The sequence below is a fragment of the Podarcis raffonei genome, chromosome 3 (genome assembly GCF_027172205.1).
Source record: "Podarcis raffonei isolate rPodRaf1 chromosome 3, rPodRaf1.pri, whole genome shotgun sequence".
Taxonomy (NCBI): Eukaryota; Metazoa; Chordata; class Lepidosauria; order Squamata; family Lacertidae; genus Podarcis; species Podarcis raffonei.
In genome coordinates, this window is record NC_070604.1 from 97,501,957 (window position 1) to 97,523,770 (window position 21,814).

Genomic DNA, 21,814 nt, shown 5'->3' on the forward strand with positions numbered 1-21,814 from the left:
GCCTTCCAATAATGTGTTCAAAACGAGTGGGGAGTTGTGAACCTGTGGAGAAAGTGTGTGGAAATAAGGAATTTCAATTTCCATGTGGGAAAAGCTGAGTATATGAAAGCTCCACTGTGGTTGGGAAGAACGGCAGAGTACCTGCCTTGCATGCAGAAGATCCCAGGTTCCATCCTTGGTATCTCCAGGCATGACTGGACTGCCTTGAGTCTGAAATCCTGGAGTGTAACTTCTGGTCAGTGTAGAAAATACAGAGCTGAGTAGCCCAAATGTGTGACATGGTATAAGGCAACTTCCTATGTTGCTTAGCTTTGCATCTCCTGCTTAGTGCAGTTGCTAGGGGAGGAAAGCAGCTACATGGAGGCATCCTTAGCATTTGGGTTCCATCCAGCTTATCTAATTAACTGATTGAGATTAAACAAATAATTTCAACATGGACTCCTGAGAACATACACTAGGAGTTCGCTTTTAGAGATCAGTGTAGTGGAACTACACTGCTAGGGCCCAAACTGCTGTTTTCTTGGTTGCATCAGCAACAAATACTGTTGTAGATGAGATTCTCCGGTTGCAGTTGAATCTATATTTTCCACATCACATTCCTGCTCTCCCAAACTTTTCCTTTTCAAATTGCCAAAATTTCTCAACCGTTCATTCACAAGACTAGAAGGCTATACTGGTTTTCTTCTTTAAACGAAATGCAAAGCTACTCCCCAAAAAAGTGGACTGACGAGATTGCATAAGAGCATGTTTTAGTGTAGATAGAACTTCTCAACGTGAAAGCTTACTAAGGAATTCTTAATACTAAAAATCACACAGACAGTCCTCTTGTATTGCCATTTAGATCTATCATTCTGATTGATCACTGTGTGTTTCACTATTATTGAGCCTAATTTAACCCTATACACTTACACATCCATCTACTCCATCTATTGTACCTGACATTCTACAAATTACTTACTCATGCAAATGATGACCTAAGTCAACCTTTTATGCTATTCGTGTTTAATTATACAAATGATATTTGATAAATAAGATTATACATCCTTCCATATGTTTATTCTCTCCTTGATGAAAGTGAAATTTAATTTTCATGCAGATTTGTTGGAGGCTGTGCTTAATAAGTGCTGAGTTTCATATAGTGTGCAGATTACTCTGGTTTTGGGAAGTTGACAAAAACAAAATCCGTTCACAGAGAAGAGCTGTTTTTAATTAGATGCAATTCTAGCGACCGGATCTTGGAATCGTCGAATTGAAAACCATGTGTGTTGATTGATAGAACAAAATGAATATAACAAAGTGAGCATTTTGGCAAAAGCAGTATGAATAATAGAGAAGATGCTGACTTGTGTTCTTTTTGAGAGGGCATTTCCATATTAAGCAATAAATGAAATTTGATGTATGATCAATTGAATTAATGCCATTAGAAGAAGAAAAAAACTTCAGTAACTAAAGTCTTGTCTCATTTACTAAATAAGAGTAACGGGAACATCAGAAATATACTGTTTTGGTTGACTGACCAGAATATACCACCTGGTCTACATAGCACTGTCATACCTCAAGGCAGCATTGATGATTGTCAACATTTCACACAGAGGTCAGTTCCATAGTTATCCTACATCCTCTACTAATGTTTCCTGCTGATGAAGAAAAACACAAATGGAGAAGTGGAGTGGTACGGCTCATGCAATAGTCTGGGCTGCTAGGAGGGTCTGTACCACTGCAATGTTTAGCCTTTCCATGCTACCCAGCCTAGCGTAAAACTTATCTGTTGAAAGTTGAATGGACACTCAACTGTGCCAGAAAGACAGAAATATTGAGAGCACTGTAATAGCATATAATGGAAACCTTAATGAGAAAGAATGATTTTTTAAAAAATAACTGAATTCTTAAATATAGCTCAACCTGTTCCTGCATATGTGTATGTATGTACCTGGGCACTTCTTCAGCTGTTCAAATATGAAGTGTGTTTATTTGAAAAATAAAATCACCTAGCAGCCTAGTCGCTCATGTGTGTGCTGCAGCAGTGTAGAAAGTTAGGTTGCAGTAGGATGTTCAGTGAAGCAAGGGAACAATTTCATCTTGCAATACTGTCTGTCACTAATTACCAGAGGTGTTACTAGGGTGAACCTATAGCATGCAGATATTTACCTAAGTATACCAAATGTTTTGGGGTTGGTTATGAGCTTGGGAATATTAAATTGGGAGGGTGCTCGCTCTAGTTTACTGGGTAGAAACACACTAATTTAAAGACTTTATTTAGAGATTATTTGGGGTAATTAATGGGGGTTATGAGAGAGAGTTGAATTTGATTTGGAGCAGGATTTCTTGCGAAATTAATTGAGGGTACATGAATTCAAGAGAAGCTGACTTTGAGTGATCTAGGATGGGGTGAAGATTAACTGAATAATTTATTTGAGGTGATTTGGATAGGAGATTTGCTGGCTGGCTATGTGAAGTTTAAATTCTAAATATGTGTTTGTTTAATACACACACAAACTCATTAACAAGCATATGCAAATATATGCCCCTTTGTCTTTTAAGTTCCTAGCAATTTTCCTGCTAATTAGTGTGCCAGACTTGTATGTAGCTTTTTAAGATGTCCAAAATGCCTAGAAAGGTCTGTGAGATGTCTCCCTTGCTCTTGAATCTGTCCTGCCACCACAAGACCTTGCAATTGCCTGTATGTGCTGTGCAACAACATCTGCGTCCACCGTTGGCCTGTGGCTAGCAATGCTGGCTTGCCAGTGGGGGAGCTTAGACCTTTGCTGATGTATTACATTTGTTAGCTTCAAGGGATTTTGTATTGGAGTGGGTGTGGCAAGGTTCAGTTGACCAAGCCTGCTTTATCTTTGAGTAAAAATGGTCTAGAAGTTTTGTTGTTACCTTTTAAGTCCATTATTGATGGACTTTTTTTTGTTTGTTTAATTTGGTTTACTAGTTGATTTGATTTGGTGTGTGGGTCTGTTGGTGGTCCATTGTTTGAATTCAGCACTTTTATTCAACTTGTTTAGTTTAAACAGCTTTTATAAATTTTGTCATTTTTACCTTCTGTTACATTGTACAGTGGTACCTCGGGTTACATACGCTTCAGGTTACATACGCTTCAGGTTACAGACTCTGCCAACCCAGAAAGATTACCTCAGGTTAAGAACTTTGCTTCAGGATGAGAACAGAAATTGCACAGCCCCATTAGCTAAAGTGGTGCTTCAGGTTAAGAACAGTTTCAGGTTAAGAACAGACCTCCGGAACGAATTAAGTACATAACCAGAGGTACCACTGTACTTTTATGAGGTTTTGTTCCTTATTAGCCACCACGAATGCTATTTGTAGAAAGGCAGCACACATACTTTTAAAAATAGTAAAATGAATAAATATACCATTATGTGGTGCAAATGAAAATAAGCCCGTACTCTTCCCCACAGACTACTTAAGGCTGCTTGAAATCTCACAGCTCAAATGTTATTTGTATTTTTAAGGTTTGGTCAGTCAATTCTGCAGGCCGGACTGCTAGCAGCTGGACCCAATGTAAGACAGGCCCAGCCCCTCCTGAAGGACTTCATGCACCTCTATTTGATACAGTGGCATCTACTTCAGCTGTGGTGAAAATCAGTCCTCCACTTAAGCCAAATGGAATAGTCAGTCTCTACAGGCTGTTCTCAAACAACACAAAGGGAAAGGATATGGTGGTGAGTTTTCTTCTTTTGAGCTGATAATTCTTCTTTTGAGCTGATAAGAATATTTGCTGTTTGATTTTTAGGAATCTCCACTGATGTAAAAAAAAAAAAAGCACTAGCACTATGTTTGATTTCATTCCTTTACTCTGCAAATAAGAAAAAGACCACATTTCCAGTGTGGTTTGCTGTGCAATGTTCTGTCCTTTTTCTAGGGCCAGATTTAGGTTTGATGAGGCCCTAAGCTACTGAAGATAATGGGGCCCTTTATATGTCCAGCTGTCCTTTGTCAACAACAAATTGTCGCTGTTTTTTGTGTTGAATATATGCTATATGGTAATTTATGGACCTACACAACACAAAACACTTGCTGTATGTAGATTTTATTTTATTTGTTTTTCATCTTATATTTTGGAAATGTACACCCAGTTTTTTCCCCTTTTAATTTTTTTGGGGGGCCTCAAGAAAGTGGGGCCCTAAACTATAGCTTGTTTAGCTTATACGTAAATCCGGCACTGCCTTTTTCTTATCAGCTGTCCGAAGGAACAGCCACTCAACAAACCATTCACGGCCTGAGGCCTTTTACCACTTATTCTGTTGGGGTGGAAGCCTGTACCTGTTTCAGCTGCTGCAGCAAAGGACCCGTGGCACATGTCACCACACAGCCAGCTCCACCCTCACAGCAGCCTCCTCCCTTCATTCACAGCATGACCTCAAGGAATGCTTCTTTGCAGTGGGATGCACCTCGGGAACCCAATGGCATTGTCAGAAGGTAACTGCTAGGATATACTTGGTATCAGAACTAACATCTGTGCTGGCTGGACTGACTCTTCAGTTGATTCTCAAATGTCTGTCTTCCATTTTCTAGTCAACTTTAACAGCATTCACACCTGGTACCAATAATAGGAAAGACGCTAAAGGGTTTTATTTTTTGTAAGCGGCATGAAGGAAAAGACTCAGGAGATTTCAAAGACTGCCTAAGGAACACAATGCCCATTGATGTTAAAGAGCCTTATCAAATGGAATCTCCTTGTTGGAGATGTTGGAACTCTGTTTTATTCAGAGTAAACCCATTTGGATTAATGAACATGGCTAAGTTTGGTCCATTTCAGAGGGTGTACTCTGAATAACACTTAGTTGAATGTCACCCAGTGTACGCATTGCCTTCAAAACAAACTGGAATCCTAGCAATCAATGTTTGAGGGGGGGAGAAGAACAGACTAAATCTAGTTGCTCCATCCAAACAGCTGGTTGGTGAGATTCCAAATGTTATCAGGTTGTTTATATGCAGCCATGGTTGCTAGACTTGGCTGGAGACTATGTGCCACACCCTTTCACCAACATGGGGAAGGCGTTATTGGTTTGGTTTGTTCTTGTTTTTATTATGTATTTTGTGTTTTTTATCTTGTATTTCTGTGTTGTGAACTGCCCTGAGATCTATGGATGAAGGGCAATATACAATTTTAACAACAACAAGGGATGTACAGACAATGACCTGCTACCATTCGCATATAGCCAAATTAGAGGCCTATAGCTTAGTAAATCCTCACCATCACAGTGATTACATCATCTGAACTAGCAAATACCAAAATAATTCAGTGTCTTGTTGATGCCACCAAACTTAATTTTCCTTAGACAAATCAGGAATGAATATCAGTGCCTAAGAAAACTAGACAGATTAATTATCTGTTCCTTTGGAATTGACAGTCTTGGAAAAATCCCAGGCGTATAGATACTAGCTGTCTACAAATCAACATTGGCCTTTTCTTCTTCTTGCCCTACCCCTACCCCACTGCACTGTTTCCCATCTAGCCTGCCCCCTACCATCTAGTTTGGAAAACTCAAAACCCAACACACTATTTTGTGGCATGGATTTTAGAAATTTGTTGTTGGCGTGCCAGAATTTGTAACATTTTTTCCAGACTTATAATGTATTAGGGTCTAAGCATGTGTAAATATGATGCTGGCACTAAGGATCTGGAGAGATTTGTGTTCATCCCTAGACATGCAGGTCTAGTTACCTAAAAAAGTTATCACTTCAATATTTTCAATACTAGCATAAAGTTCAGTTGCCAATAATCATTGTTTGGTTGGTTGTAAGATGCTCTGGGTTCCGCTGGGCAAGATAAGATGACTAGAAAATTCAATATATCATCATCATCATCATCAATGGACATACAATTAGAATATTGAATGTGATGTGCAGAGTTCTGCAGCAATTAAGTTGAGAGCAGGTCCTTGTGTTTGACCAGCATCAAGACACATAAGCAGGAAAGGTAAGCTTGTGTTTACCTGATAATTGTGGCTCACCAGTGCTTCCATCTTTTCCTCCAGGTATGAACTCCACATGCACACATCCTGCCCTTCCTATTTGCAGCCAAGAGAATCAGCTTGTAAACTTGGCCCTGTTGAAGTGAAATATGCGGGAGATGGCCAGCGTTCCAATGTGAGTGATCTACAGCCTTATACAACCTACAACCTGAGGGTGGTGTCTTACAATTCAGTAGGAAGCACTGCTTCAGAATGGATCAGCTTCACTACCAAAAAAGAAGGTGAGTTAATACAGGAGAGAATAAGAAACGTATTCTGCCACTTTATATGCATAGAGCATGAATGGGAACGTGTGGCCCTCCTGATATTGTTGAAACACAACTCGCATTATCCTTGGCCATTGATCACTGCGGCAGGCACTGGTATATTTAGTTTTGTTGTATCTTGTTTCTTATTGTTTTTAATCATCTCTATGGTTGCGGCAAACCATTTGGGGTTCATGCCATGGTGTGTAAGCATTCTCCTGTCTTAGCATCTTTACAATGGTGGAGACGGCAAAGGAGTGTGGTACATGGGGGGAGGGGACAGTGAGGAGCAATCCATCTATTTCATTTCAAAGAGCAAGTGATAAGAGCTGGGAGGAGCCATTTACCAAAGCAATGTCCCTCCACCAACTTCACACTAGAGGCTTACATTAATCAACCATTGGTAAGCAAAATAATGGCAGCCCAAATAATGCTATTATAGCTATATTGGTTGGCTTGCCTTTGAAGACCTTTATTTGGTGAAGACTGCCTTTTTCTTTTCGTTTCTTTTTTGGCTGGACATTTATTTCAACACATTCCTATTAACTCAGTGTTAAAGTTACTGAAAATTAGTGATCTGAAAAGCAGACTTCTCTGCAGCTTTACAACAATGGGTTTGCAATGAAAGGTTGGCCTCCTAGGAGCCATCATTACAGGTCACACTGATTATATAGTCTAGTTAGTTAATTGCTGTATTAATTTATTCAGCTTGTTAACTCCATCAGCTCCTCAGGTCTCTTGTATGTGCACCCTGGGTTCTTTGTTTCGCTTTCCTCGGTTCTGAAACACATAATTTAAAAGAAGGAGTCACTGGCTTGTAGCCTTTCTACTTTCCTTTAGCGCAAAGCCAGAATCATGACAAATGAACATGCCCTCCTTGTGTCCATAAAGATACTTTCATATAACACAGTATTTCAAGAAGAGTGTTTGATTATATACTTATGTATGATGCTATTGATTGATTATCTGGAGCAGTGAAATAGATGGCTATTTGCAATACTCTCTAACTATTTTTGAAAGTAATTTTTTGAGAGGAAAAATCAAAAGAATAAAAATGAATGGATGCCAAAAGACATAATTTATTCTTGAATGAATATAGTTTGGAGGGGAGGAATTAACTCCATTGACAGTTTTAGATTAAATTACTTTAAATATTAATTCAATATGAAAAATGGCTTCCTTGTGTATTTAATAATATTAATGATAATTAACAGCTCTAGAAGTATTCAATGTTCCTGACACATTTATGGGAATGCTCATAATTCCAGCAATTGCAATTTGCAAATTTTCAAGTTGTGATGAGTTAGTACTGTCCAAGTAGACGGTTCTGATCCTTTCCACACATTCTGCATAACATTATTTTATTTGTTTGTTTGTTGTTTGTTTATTAAGACATTTATATACTGCCCTTTACCAAGAGGCCACATGGCAGTTTACCACATAATATGTAACATAATTATTGCACAGCACAAAAACTGAAAAGCAATTATTTCCGTACAACTAATTAAAAAAGCAGCAGCATCAAACCACTCATAAATTACTTCAGGCACCATTCCCTTCATCCAAAAGCCTGCTGAGGCAGGTATGTCTTCACCTGTTTCCTAAACAGTGATGTGACTAGATGCATCTCAGTGGGGAGAGTGTTTCACAGACCACCCAAAGATTTGGATTTTCCAAACAGCAGTGCATTTTTTGCAAATGCTATTTAAGAGTATGTGTTCTCTCTGAAATATTTTATGTGTGAGATAGTTCATGATCAATCTTGCTTTATACCTAGAACTTAAGTTTAAGTTTTATGGAAGTTTATTATGTTATTGTGTCTGTACTAGGTGCTATGCCACTTCTCTTTTTGCTCACCAACCCCCTCACCAAAGCCAACCCTACTCTTACTCCCCAAGTTTAATCCTCTCCCCGTAGAGCTTGCGAAAACCACCCCTCCCTTCTTCCCTCCCTTCTTCTCTTACTTAGACTTTGTCAAACCTCTACAACTTGCCTGGGTTGCTCTCTTGCTCTCTTGCTTTCTTGCCTAGGCAAGCCACCCCCTTCACCTTCTTTCTCCTTGCCAAAGTCACACCTCCTCTCCTCCTACACCATGCCAAAGCCACCTCCTTCCCCCACAATCCAGTGCTCCTGCCGCCACGCTGAGCTCCCCACACTTGTCCTTTCCCTTTTGGTAAGCAGCAGTGACTCACAGTTTCGGGAAACCAAGAGAACAATGGAGCCCCACCCATGTCACTTTACCAGCCATTGCTGCACAGCTCGCAAAAAAATTCTGTTAAAACCCCCCTGCTTGTATACTTGTTTGCCGGGTCATGTTCACTTCCCACCTGGGTCACCTACTGGCCTGGCCACCCTTCTCCATCTCCATCCTCGTCAGCCTCCAACACTGCTAAGGTGGTCCATCAGCTCTGAGAACCCAGCTTGTCTTCACGCTGTATTTTGCAGTGCTACCTGTCAGCAGCCACACAAAATGCAGTTTGATGACATCCTTACAATTTTATTGTATGTATAGATATGGGGGAAGGCCCATTCTGGCTGAAATGCATTTGGCACTGACAAGTGCAGTACTCTTCAGCAACATCCTTCCTTTATAACTGTACAGAAAATATGTGTGTCCCCATATACCTATGGGAGCAGCCATCTCTCCCCCCCCCCCAGTGTTCCTGATACAGTCAAACCTCGATTCTCGAACGGCTCTGTTTTCGAACATTTTGGCTCCTGAAGGCCGAAAACCCGGAAGTAAATACTCCAGTTTTTGAACATTTTTCAGAACCCGAACGTCCAACGTGGCTTCTGCTTGAATGCAAGAAGCCGTGCCTCAGTTGTCAAACGTTTCGGAAGTCGAACGGTCTTCCGGAACAGATTACGTTCGACAACCAAGGTTTGACTGTAGCCTCACAGGGTCCTGGGTACATGGGAATAGTCATCCTTTTCTCTCTACATCACTGGATCTGGGAGAAAGCCAAGGTCAAACAGGCAAGGATGTGAGAGTCAGGGTTGAGCAAAGTAAAGGAAATGAGTGTTGAAAAGCAGATTCAAGGAAGTTCAGGACCTGCTGTTTGGCAGGTTCAAACCAGGAAGCTCTAAGTGGAGCTGTCAGTCATCTTCCTATCAGCCTCCTTATGGGAGCTCCTGGGAAGGTGGATCCAAAGACAACAGAGCAGCTTGTGACTTCAGGTGAGCTTGTTGAATTGCATTAAAAATGATTATTCCTGACACTAACAAGTGGTCCTCTAAGGATTATTACTGAATAAATGTATGTGAAAAGTCCTGAACATTACTACGCATTAGTATCCTCCAACTGCAGCAGCCCACGTGCTCATATCGTGTCTTCCTGCTCCATAGCAGAGTGTGAAAATGGCTCTAGAGCTTATACAGATGTGTTTAATCTCTAAAAACTAAAGAGGCATTTATAAAAAACTCTTTTTTTCTGTCTGTTTTCCTCTGCCAGTACCTCAGTACGAATCTCCATTTACAGTTGTCAGCAATTTATCCACTCTCTACCTTGACTGGAGTCACACCTTCTCACTGAATGGGCCGCTGAAGGAATATGTGCTAATGGAGGGAGGGCAACGCATCTACAGTGGCTTTGACACCACTCTGTATCTGCCAAGGACATCCGACAAAAGTCAGTTTGAGTTTCACCATTCTGTTTCTGGCTAATGCGTCACATATATATCTAGTTTTATGAGGTACCTTTATACAATTTGCACTCCACCTTTTGGATCAACTGAACCTCAAGGCAGCAACCTATAGAGTGATTTCCAAGTGATACTCAGAGTAGACCTACTGGAAATCAGTGGTCTCAAATTAAGAACATAAGAAGAACCTGCTGGATTGGGCCAGTGGCCCATCTACTCTGCATCCTGTTCTCCCAAGGCCACTCTCCCCTCCTGCGGTATCAAGCAACTTGTATTCAGAAGCATCACTGCCTCTGAGGGAGGAGGTGGAGCATAGCTATCATGGCTGGTATCCATTGATAGGATGTATCCTCCATGGAATAACTTGCATTAGTGTTGTTGGAGTACATGCAAAGAGACAGTTGACATTTGTAGCTATCTTAGATTGGGGATGGAGGGTATCTATCAGCATGTGCAGACCAAAGCAAATTGAGGCCTCCTCTCCTTGAGCACTGGAGTACTGCTAGCAATAAAACCCCCTGGGCCTATCATTAAGTGAAGGAAAAATGTAGATGCAACTGCTTCACTATGCATTAAATGCAACATGTACCTTGACCCTGAATTAACATTACTTAGCTAACAGGCTGGTGAGGTGTGAGGGGTACTTAAGACTTCTGTTGTCAGATGAAAGGGAAAAATACACTCACGCCCCAACAGACTGCTGGGAAATGTGGTTTTCGGACCTTAGAAATATGGAATCTGTTTGGCAGATTCCTTCATGTGTATAGAGCTGTTTCCTGAATTGAAGCCAAGTAGAGTTTTATGCGGGTGGCGCTGTGGTATAAACCAAACCTAGGGCTTGCCAATCAGAAGGTTGGCGGTTCGAATCCCCGCAACGGGGTGAGCTCCCGTTGCTCGGTCCCTGCTCCTGCCAACCTAGCAGTTCTAAAGCATGTCAAAGTGCAAGTAGATAAATAGGTATTGCTCCAGCAGGAAGTTAAATGGCGTTTCCATACGCTTCTCTGGTTTGCCAGAAGCGGCTTAGTCATGCTGGCCACATGACCCGGAAGCTGTACGCTGGCTCCCTCGGCCAGTAAAGCGACATGAGCTAGTGAGGTGTGAGGGGGACTTAAGAGTCATCCGCGACTGGACCTAATGGTCAGGAGTTCATTTACCTTTACCTTTAGAGTTTTATGCAAGTATCAGAACATACAATGGGCTCTAGATCAGCTACCTCCTTTATTGCCTATTAAACCCTTTGTTATGCTTCTAGGGCAACGTAAGAGTATTTCTTTTTGTCCCTTCTCACTTTATGTTCTGCAGACACAGAAAGTCACACCCAAGTCTGAATATTTGCAATATCCTTAGTGGGAAGGCATTAACCATACCACATGCAGTAGTAGTTAAAATACTTAATAGGGAGACGATAAAAGGAGTTTTCCATCTTCAGGAGATGCTGTTTTCATAAAATTTAGAACTTATATGCTAATGATTATGTTGCAGAGGACAGTCCTATGTTTGAAGGGCTGTTATTCCTCTCTTTCTGAAGGCCCCCACCCAGGAGGGGAAGACTGACTGGATGCCATGGATGGCAGGGCCAGCCCATCCTTGAGGCAAGATGAGGCAACTCCCTCAGGTGGCAGGATCCACAGAGGCAGCACATCCCAATGTAGAACTTTATTCCCCATTCCTTCCTGATGTAGATCTTTACTCACCCCTTCTTCCCTGGTGGGGAGGGAGGAGCCATTTTGTGCTGAAATGTCTTGGGCTGGCCACCCCGACTGTAGGGGAGGGACTCATGAACCTCCAATTGGCGCACTGCACTATGAGCATAGCAGGCAGGCAGGCAGGGGGAAAGGAGGTTTCTGTCAATCAGTGCTGGTGACAGGCCATGCCTCAGGTTTAAAGCAGACATATTTAGAAAATTAAATAAGCAGAACAATAAAATGACAGTATAAGAAGTTTATACAGTGTGCATGTTTTAATCATACAGTGTTGTTCAGCCTATTCATTTCAGGTGTCTTGTACCACTGACCAAGGAAGTGCGGTAACACCGGTGATCAAATACAACACTGCTACAGGAATCGGTAAATTCACAAAGCCTCCTCCTTGCCATTGCGTGCGGATTTGCTGTCAAATATTACTGGTGCACATGGGCTCTGTGTGTATCTCAAATAATGAAGTGATTCAGATCATGATTCTGTGTACCTGGGTGGGATCACACCATTAACAAGGCATTTCAAGGTGGGTTAGACGGACCCCTTAAACTTCCAATTGGCTTTACAGCCTTGGTTTATCCAAAAGCACAAATTTTCCACCTCCCCTCTTATCTTCTGAGAAACAAAGCCAAACTGACTGGAGAAATGGCCAGAGCTTGATAGGGAGAGAGACACAGTGGACACAGTGAGTTGTTTTCCAAGGCCACTCCAAAATCACAGTGATTTAGGGGAAGGGAGGTTTAGGCAAATAATCAGTGTTGTTCTTCATGTGGGATTTAGTTATGTTTTAGTTGTGAGAGCAGGGCATTAGTGGTGGAGTTAGAACACTGGGGTGGCTTGCTTCTTTCCCAATTTTTTTTTTTTTTTTGCCTAACAAACAATTAAAACATAGCTTATTTTTTCTTCAGGGAGGGTACTTCCAGGGAGAAAAAGAAACTGCAACTTCTCCCATTAAAAAACAAACAAACATAAAATCGCCTAGCAGGATAGCTCCTATACCCATTTGTCGGAGTGTTAGAAGCACCTCCTTCATGTCTCCAGTTTTTGAACTGATTGCCCACAAAAGAAACTAGGGGATGGAATATGATTTCTATTTTCAGATCACTACAAGGTAATGTCTGCTCCTGAAAAGTCACCTTTTCAGAGTGGCAGGACCTATGCTCAGGAATTCCCTGCCTCTGCTGAAAATTTTCCGTTGCAGCAAGCCCCTGTTTTACCTTTGTTTAAAATATTTTGTTAACCTTACCTTGTTTTTTAATGATGGTTTGATGCATATTGGTTTTTGATTGTGCTGTTTATTTTAGACATGCTTTATCTAAAATAGACTCTATAGACCTCTTGCGTAACTTTTTTTCAGCAAGTGGTTTATAATTATTTTTTTCAAAAAGAAAGAAAGAATGCACACCCTTTGCTAGAGAGACCAGTGACCCCTTTGAGACTCTTTATTCTATCCTGTTTAAAACTTATTCCTTAAAAAAAGTATTTCCCACCAGACTTCCCTCTTTTAAATCCCCTTCAAGGATTAAATGGACACAGTTGTTGTGGTGTGTTTGGCTTGAGTGCAAGAAAGCTTTTTGCAACATATATTCATGTGAACACACACGCACATACACACACTACCTCCTGATAATTGTTTCAGCTGTTCAAGGTTACGTCGATGAATCAGCCTTCGCTTTTACACACACACACACACACACACACACACACACACACACACACACCCTTCTCTTTCCTGGTAGGTGCCAATGCAGAGGTGATTTCCAACCCAAGCAGCAATGCCAGGGCTTAAAACACAGTCTCCAGAGTGCACTAAGCTTAATGATCCAACCCACTGGCATACTGAGCCACTGCAGCCCCTTGCAAATGAGGAGAGTGTGACAAACAGCCACCAGCATCTTTCCAACACCTTATAAAATCAAACAAGGGGCGAAGCTAGATCACACTACATTTTCTCTCTAAAATAATGCATGCCCACCCTCTTCCTTCCCCAGATATCACAGGCCCTGCGTTAACAACCCCGGGAGATAAGCACGAAGCAGAGGCAAAGCAGGCAACCTTCTACACGGAGCTGTGGTTTGTGGTCCTAATGGCCATCCTTGGCTTGATCCTTTTAGCAGTCCTGCTGTCCCTGATCCTGCAGAGGAAAATAAGCAAGCAGCCTTATGCACGGGAAAGGCCTCCTTTAGTCCCGCTTCAAAAGAGGATGTCGCCGATGAGTGTCTATTCACAAGGAGAGACGCACATGGTACGCTGCTTGGACTGTGAATTGTTTTGCAGGCATGCTCCCCACATGTGCATGCATGCACGCATTAATGCACGCATGCAGACACCTGCCCACGCATGCACATATAGATGGAGAAGCTTTTTGTCCGAAGGGAAAACTGCAGCTGGCAGTGACTAGTTCACATTAAGCAATTCTCTCGCAATTTCCCCTTCCACCTAGAGAACATACGCCTTGGGGCAGCCATACAAATGTGAACTAATGTAAATAAAGTAATTTTGGGGAAATTGTAGAACTGTGGAGTTGGAAGGGACAACAAGGGTCATCTAGTCCAACCCCCTGCAATGCAACCTGGGGCTCAAACCCACAATCCTGAGATTAAGAGTCTCAACTCTACCAACTGAGCTCCCTGGAGAGGCCAGTGGTATCATCTAAGGCAGCTTGCTATGCTCCCAACAATTAAAGCAAATTCACTAAGCGCATGCTTAAGGTTTACTGCTTGATATGGGGCAGAGGACAAAAGCAGGAGGTCTTTGTGGTATTCTCTCCCCTCTTCCCATAATGTTTCACCATGTGTACTCGGGTCACGTGTTTCGCAACCAGCAGCACAAACTGTTGGAGAAATGCGCCGCCCAAGGAAGGGTGCCTAAATGTTTGGCGCATGACATGGGGCTGTCATAATTGGCTGCAGTTCTACACTGAAACCAAGGGAGTTTTAAAATACTTAGCTTTGGCCAGATGACACCTAAGTAGAGGATAACTCTGCCTACCGCTCAGGATGTGAAACTTGGCAAAGGTACAGTATTTGAAGAGAGAAGCAGCCGCTTTTATCTGTGCCTTGTGCCTTTCTAAAGGGAATCGTTGCAGAATTATATTGCTAGCCATTTCCCCCTCTCCCACATGTGCTGTGTCCCCCCCGCCCCCTTCAGACTGCACAGCATGCTTAAATGTTTCTGTCATTTTCGCAGCTCAAGCCTTTGTTAAAAGCCTCTTAAAAGAGCGCAGCAAGTCAACAATTTTAATTTTTATGTGGCCCCTTAAGGACCTGTCAGTGCTGTGGCTACTCCTCGAGCATTACTGAGTTAGGGGGCCAAGCGGGGGCCTTAAAGGAAAATGTTTGTGTTTCAGGAATGACCCTCAGGAGCTGGGGGATGCTGCTCTCAGCAACATTTCTATGGTGACTCTGGGTGGATTGTAAAGGCTAAATTAGGGCCTGTTTAATCAATTTTAGTTGAGTTTCTGAACTAGTAAAATGAGCTTTGAAAATAGGCTGGTTTGCCTTTTATAGGAATAGTCAGTTGTAGCTGAAAGAAATGCTCAAGAGCACCAGTAAAAACAAAAACAAAAAAAACTGAGGATGCAGTTTGATTATAATAAGCCAAAATGTGTGAAAAGTAGGCATTACAGTAGGGAGAGAAAAACCTGAGTGTTGTAAATGCTTAATTCAGGCACCCCCTTGTTACAAGGTTGTAAAAGGTTCAATGAAATGGCTTAATAAGCTCTTCTCCCCTATTCTTTGTTCTGCCTTCTGCTCCTGGCATCAGGCTCATCTCATAGTCTGGATAGGCCTTTAGGAACATTTGAAGCTGTATTCTTCCAAGTCAGACCACTGGTCAAGCTAACTTTGTGTTGACCAGCAATAGCTGCCCAGGGTTTCTGACCTGGATGTTTCTCTGCCCTAATTATAGATGCTGGGGATTGGACCTGGGCCTTTCTGCATGCAAAGGATGTGCTCTACCACTGTGTGGTCGCCTCTTCAAAATACCCAGGATCCTTGCCTTCCTTTGGTCCCACTTAACCTTGTTAAGGGCAAAGGAATCTGCCTTATACTGAGTAAGATCATGGATGCATCTAGCACAGTGTTGCCTGCAGCAGAAGTAGCCAATGTGATGTCCTTTCGATGATATTGGACTACAGCTCCCATCATCCCTAGTCACTTGCCAGACAGTGTGTGGCTAATGGGAACTGGAGTCCAGCAGCATCTGTCGGATACCATTTTGGGTCCACTACACTGGCTGTCCAGGGTTTCAGACATGGCTTTTTCAATGCCATAAGTGGAGATGCCAGGGATTGAACCTGGGACTGTTTGCACACAAAGGCTTTGTGCTACCTCCAAGCTACAATGTTAGCTGCTGGCACTACCAACACTTTGCTATGTTCTCAGTCCCAAATGGGGGGATCTAGGAACCCCCAGTCCACTCACAACTCAAATCCAGCTACTGAAAATGAGCTAGGCCTGGGTGGAAGGGGGTCCTCTGGGCCAGTGGTGGAGCTTCATGCTCTGGCAGTGGGGGATGGAGAGCAGGCGGGGACGGGGCTGGCCTGTGTCTCCCCCCCCCCCTCCTCTTCCTCCGCCAGTGTTCTGGGCTATCCCTGCTCACAAGCACCAAGCGTGCTGGCAATGCCTCCTGCTGCCCATACATTGAGAAAGGGCCTTACAGGTGGACTGGCATACACATGTATCCCTCCTACACACAAGGGAGGCACCTGGGGCAGTCAGATGGCTATCGATGTATATGTGAGGTCTCTTCTAACACTCACCAAACATGTGGCCGGTGGGTGAATCATCAGCAAGGGGGCAGAAAGAATGGAGAGAGACCCATTTTAAAACAGTGAACTTGAAATTGTCATAGTATTTAAGTTTATGCTATTGTGTTCTATATATTATATATTACCATTATGGGGTATTTTGTTTATTTGATAAATGTAATTAATATAAATTAAAGCAAGCTTGCCCATCGAGATTTGCCAGCTACCTCTGACCTCAAAGGGAAACTAAAAGCATAGACAGGACAACCTTGTTTCTGCTCTGAGTGTGTCAACAGCGGGGAGAGGTTTACATGTAAAAAAGCCGCATTTCCATTCACTCTCTTTTCTAGTTTTCCATCCCCTTCGCCTTTGGAAGGTTAACTGTCTGAACTGCTGCTCTTTCCCCCATCTCCTCTGTTTTAACTCCTTGTCTTCTCTACTGCCTTGCCTCTCCTCCTTTATTTCCTGCACCTATGATGTTTCAAAAAAAATAATGCAGAAACCCTCTTTCACTGATAATCCCTGCCATCAGCCTCCTCTTGCTACTTCTTTACAAGTCCCTGTCATCTCGTCTTCACAAGTATCACAGAGCTCAGATAAGGTAAGCCTTTGCGATGCATATGTCTGCATAAACATTGAGAAAGATATATTTCTAAAGCGCTAGGCAATGTCTTCTTCCTCCATCCCCCACCCCCACCACTGTATTAGATTGAGGGAGTCGCTCTGTTTTATTATCGCTTTCAAGGTCACCCGGCATAAGGTGCAGATAATTGTAAGTGCAGTTTTTTACACCTAACTCAATTACTGGCTTGAATCTGGAACACTCAGCCACTGCAGCCCCATACAAATGCTAGCGAAACTTGCCTCCAAGAGCAACAAATTGGCTTTCAGTTGCCATAAGCCTTCACTGCAAATACCTTCCCATTTTTCTGACTCGGTATAATGGGGCAATTCCTCAGCTGCTACAGATCAACATCGCTTTGCTTGATGGCACCGGAGTTTCACGGGCTTCCTCCTTGCTGGCTCTGTGGCCCGCTCGGTGCAGACATTCATTGCAAGCTAACCTTCCAGTGGAGCATTTGTCACAGCACCCAGGTCATTTAGAAATGCCATTAATACATTTCTTCCCTTTTTAATCTCAGTTTGAGACGGTTGCCGATACGTCTGAGTCCTCAAGCAGCGTCACTCTCAAAAGCTACACAATGCACGCTGAGGTAGTGATTAGTGCGGGTCTGGCCTGGGCGACCAAGCACTGGCAATTTTCTTGAGTGTTGGCATGAAAGTCTTTTTGCATGACACTTTATAGCGGAAAAGGGGGTGGTGCTGAGCATGCTCTTGTATTGTGTTTCATTGTCCAGGTAATGGAGCAGGTGTAGAACTGGGGTACATAGGCTCAGGCAGAACTAATGGGTTTCTTTAAGAAAATTGAAATTGGGCTGGTGCAACAGGGTTGTTGTTTTTTGGAACATAAGAGAGTTGATTTCCATTAAATCACAAACTTGGGATAAACCACACTTGGGAACCCAGGGGGGTTGAAAAGCTGAGTATTTACAGCTAACACAAACAGTCTCAATCCATAACCATAATATCCATATTAAGAGCATAAAAGCCTGTTGGGTCAGGTCAATGGCCCATCTAGCCCAGCACCCTGTCTCAAGGATGGCCAACTAAATGCCTGTAGGAAGCCTATAATCAGGACCCAAACCCAAGAGCACTATCCCCTTCTGTGGTTTCCAGAAGCTCCTTTGATCTCCTGGGCATGAATGTGGGCAAGTGATGAGTGTGTTAGAGTCAAACCCAGAAGAGCTGCATTTTCATTCAATAAATCCTTATTTAATCCCAACATCTTCTAGAACAGCAAGCCATACCCAGGCTTGCAGGCATGTTTCAAACCTTTCCATTGTCTGAGAGTGTCCATTTCTTCCTATAGAGTGCAATTGGAACCGTTTGGTGTTTTATGTGATAAACTATGTGGCATTGCTTCCTCATCTCTTGGGTTTGCTGTGATTGCAGTGCCTGCTTGTGTCTGTGGGCTTTTTTTTACAGGGCAGGTCACTGGGAGAGCTATGTGACCAAACTGTGAAAGCAGAGAATGTACAAAGCTAGGCATAACCCATATTAGCAGAATCTTTAGAGACCCTACTGATCTACAAGCTTAAACCCCCCAGCAGTCATTCATTAGGGAACCAATGGCCCTGCTCACCTTGCAGGCACTGCTCAGCAAAAGGCTGTTGTTGGAGTGAAATGGGAATTGTGCCGGTGACATGCATGTATTGCATGCTTAGCAGGAGATCACCTTGCGAAACTGCATTGCAGAAGGCTATGGTTTCCACAGGGAACAATAGCTGAAGAGAGTGCTAATGATCCTTGCCATGTGTGTTTAATGGTGTTCTGTTATTGGTCATAAACTCTGCTGTGAAGATGGGCTCCTGCAGCATTGTGAAATTAACTCTCATCTGGTCATCAGCTAAGGACAGCTGATGGAAACCAGGGGATCATTTTGCAGTGGAAGCCACAGTATGGTGATACATGGTTTGGTAAAAGCTCTTCCTAAGACAACATTTTATTTATTTTGTCTCCTCCTTCCATGCTTCTAGGGATTAGCAGATACAAAAATTCCAGTACCAGTGTCTCCTTTGAGTATGCATAGCAATCAAAGTACTTCCGGCTTTCCAGTACCAAGCCAAAGCCAGGTGCAGCGTACATATTCCCAAGGTTCTCTACATCGGAGTGTCAGTCAGCTTATTGATGTCTATGACAAAAAATCCTTAATAGAAGATACCGTTTGGGATACCATTATTCATGGCCATGACAGTGGTTTGGTAAGTTCTTTTCAAAGGAAGACTGATAAGCTTTGGGGGCCAGTGGCAATTGCAGCATAAAAGCCAGTGGGAAAAGAATGCTAGGAAACCCTCTCCAACCCCTACAGATATTAGTAGAGTCATGAATCCCTGCATTCCACCACTTCTGGCCAATAACCCTTTGCTTCCAAAGCTGTCTGTTCCTCTAAGGTTCCTTTGATCCTAATTTATACAGGGCACTGGGGAAACCCAATTACCTTAAAATGTACTTACCCACATGCACTGGTCTATTAATATGCCAGCAATTGATGGCCCAATGTTACAAATGAATGGACCAACTTACATGGTAAGTGTATTTTAATGCAGTTGGGCATGCATGGAAAGCTTACAAAGACAACTTACCATATGGGAGGAAAACAATATAAGCAAGTTCATTCGTTTCTTTCTAGATTTTGAGCCACATCCTATTAAGAGAGTTAAATTATCTACTTAATTGTTGAAAATGCCAACAGTGTTCCTGAATTAATATTAGAAAGGCGTTGGGAGGTGAAGAATTTCCACCATTATGTTCTTGGAACATAAGCCTCTTCAATAACAAAAAAAGTAAATTTATTTATTTGTTTGCTTGTTTATAGTATGTGGATGATGAAGATCTTGTGAGCGCTATAAAAGGCTTCAGTACTGTCACAAAAGAACATACAACATTTACGGACACACCTTTGTGAGTAGTTTTGCCACTGGTACGATGGCATAAGCAGAATATGGAAGGTGTTTTTTCTTCAAGCCATTCTGAACACACTTGCCTTGTTTAGTCATTGTGATGTAATGTGCCTACCAATATGAATTATCTTGATTTTTAATTTTTTTAAACAGTGTCAGTATTACCATATAATACTTGTGATAATGCATTGCTAAGAAGGGTAAGATTTCACCCTACAATGAAGATTTTATGGAGTAAATTTTATTTATATAGCAAAGTATGTATTATAAAGCTTTTAAAATGTGCACAACTGAGCCAGAAACCTTTATAAACATTTTAAGCTCCACTTCCAAAAGTATGAAGGGAAACCATGGTTGGATGAAATGGTCCATTTGTCAAAAATGAGCCACTGATTATTTATGCTACAACATATATAAAAGTTTGCTTTGAACATTTCAGTCAAAATGTCTTAGTTTCAAAACGAAACCAGTAAAAAGTAAATTGTGGTTGTTTCATCCCAAACATGAGGGTTTGGGATTGTGTGAATCCAAGTCACCCCCGATTTGTCCCAATACAGCCATTTTCTTCACCCTACCACTTTAATAATAATAATAATAATAATAATAATAATAATAATAATAATAATTTTTATTTATACCCCGCCCTCCCCAGCCAAGGCCGGGCTCAGAGCGGCTTACAAGCAATAATAAAAACAAGATGAATGATTACAACTTAAAAACAAAAATAAAATACAACATTAAAATAATGGAACATTAAAATATTAAAATGTAGCCTCATCGCAGGAGGAGAAGGAAAAGAAAAAAAGAGAGGGAGGGAGGGAATCAAATTGGCTCCAAGCCAAAGGCCAGGCGGAACAACTCTGTCTTACAGGCCCTGCGGAAAGAAATCAGATCCTGCAGGGCCCTGGTCTTCATGATCCATCAGCACCATAGTTCTCCTACACCACTTAGGTTTGGTCCTGGGATGTTCCAAAGTACATGATCATGGAAGTAGAGAGTTTGATATTTATATAGCTGTGTGTATGTTCTTTCTTAAAAAAAATGATTACTGAAATGACAGTTTAGTTTGACTCACTTGTACAGTGGAATCTTGGCTCGCTAAGAATCCTATTACATACCATGCCGATTTCCTGCATCTCCCTTAAAATATATAAATTTTCAACTACTGTCCTAGCAATTCTTTCATTATAGTTCTTATTCTGCAGTGGTTTGTTTCCCTAGCTATGTGTTGAAATATTTTTGATTGCCCTGAATTGTAGACTGAAATTACAATTATTTGTAGGTCAGTTCCATATCTAGCACTGAGCCCTACTGAATTCTTTGGGATTTACCCCCAGAAAAATATATATAGGATTGTTGCCTAAATCATTCAAAAGAACTGATCTAGGTAGTTAGTAGTTTAGGTATAAGCTACATCACTTTGCATCAATTTTCTTTGATTACGTTATGTATGTTCTGTGTCAATAGCTAACTTTAGCCGTTGTCTGTAGCAGGTGGTCATCTTATCACTGTTTTGTTAGGCACAGGTTGAAACAAAGGTGTTATGTATCTAGTTTTGTGGGCTGGATGCAAGGTGCTACTATCATGCCACTGATAATAACAAAATTCATTCCCTGAAGCAGTAAGGCAGTTTTCAGTGCTACACTTATCACATGTGCAGATATGTCTTCTGTGGCAAGGGCATAAACATTTCAACCCTACACCAAAATTGAAGATTTGGCTTGGGAAGAACAAGAGTAGAACATCATTTCTAGTAGCAAACTGTTGTATATGTGCTACTGACAATAAAACCTTTGTAGTTTTGTCTGTTGATAAGGAAAAGGGAATCACATTTGAACTCAGTCCAAGTGCACTTCAAAACATAAAGTCCCAAAGGACTGGGCCCACTAACATTTATACAAGTACTCTGCTTAGATGGTTTATGAAATGTAATTTCATTGTGTATTTAGAGCTGGATA

General features: G+C 41.9%; 1 protein-coding gene across 3 annotated transcripts in view; it reads left to right on the plus strand.

Moving 5' to 3' along the window:
* USH2A (usherin) overlaps positions 1–20,431 on the plus strand; it is a 427,327-nt gene extending 406,896 nt beyond the window's left edge. The window contains exons 65-74 of one of the 3 annotated variants that reach the window (XM_053383154.1): positions 3,477–3,686; positions 4,205–4,443; positions 6,006–6,223; positions 9,699–9,875; positions 11,871–11,954; positions 13,577–13,830; positions 16,835–16,936; positions 17,478–17,549; positions 18,933–19,157; positions 19,772–20,431. In XM_053383154.1, the coding sequence (XP_053239129.1) occupies positions 3,477–3,686; positions 4,205–4,443; positions 6,006–6,223; positions 9,699–9,875; positions 11,871–11,954; positions 13,577–13,830; positions 16,835–16,936; positions 17,478–17,549; positions 18,933–19,157; positions 19,772–19,861 (1,671 nt within the window). In that variant the 3' untranslated portion in view covers positions 19,862–20,431. The remainder of the gene's footprint in view (positions 1–3,476; positions 3,687–4,204; positions 4,444–6,005; positions 6,224–9,698; positions 9,876–11,870; positions 11,955–13,576; positions 13,831–16,834; positions 16,937–17,477; positions 17,550–18,932; positions 19,158–19,771) is intronic. The other 2 variants (XM_053383155.1, XM_053383156.1) reach the window with 2 other exon arrangements.
* Positions 20,432–21,814: the final 1,383 nt, after the last annotated feature.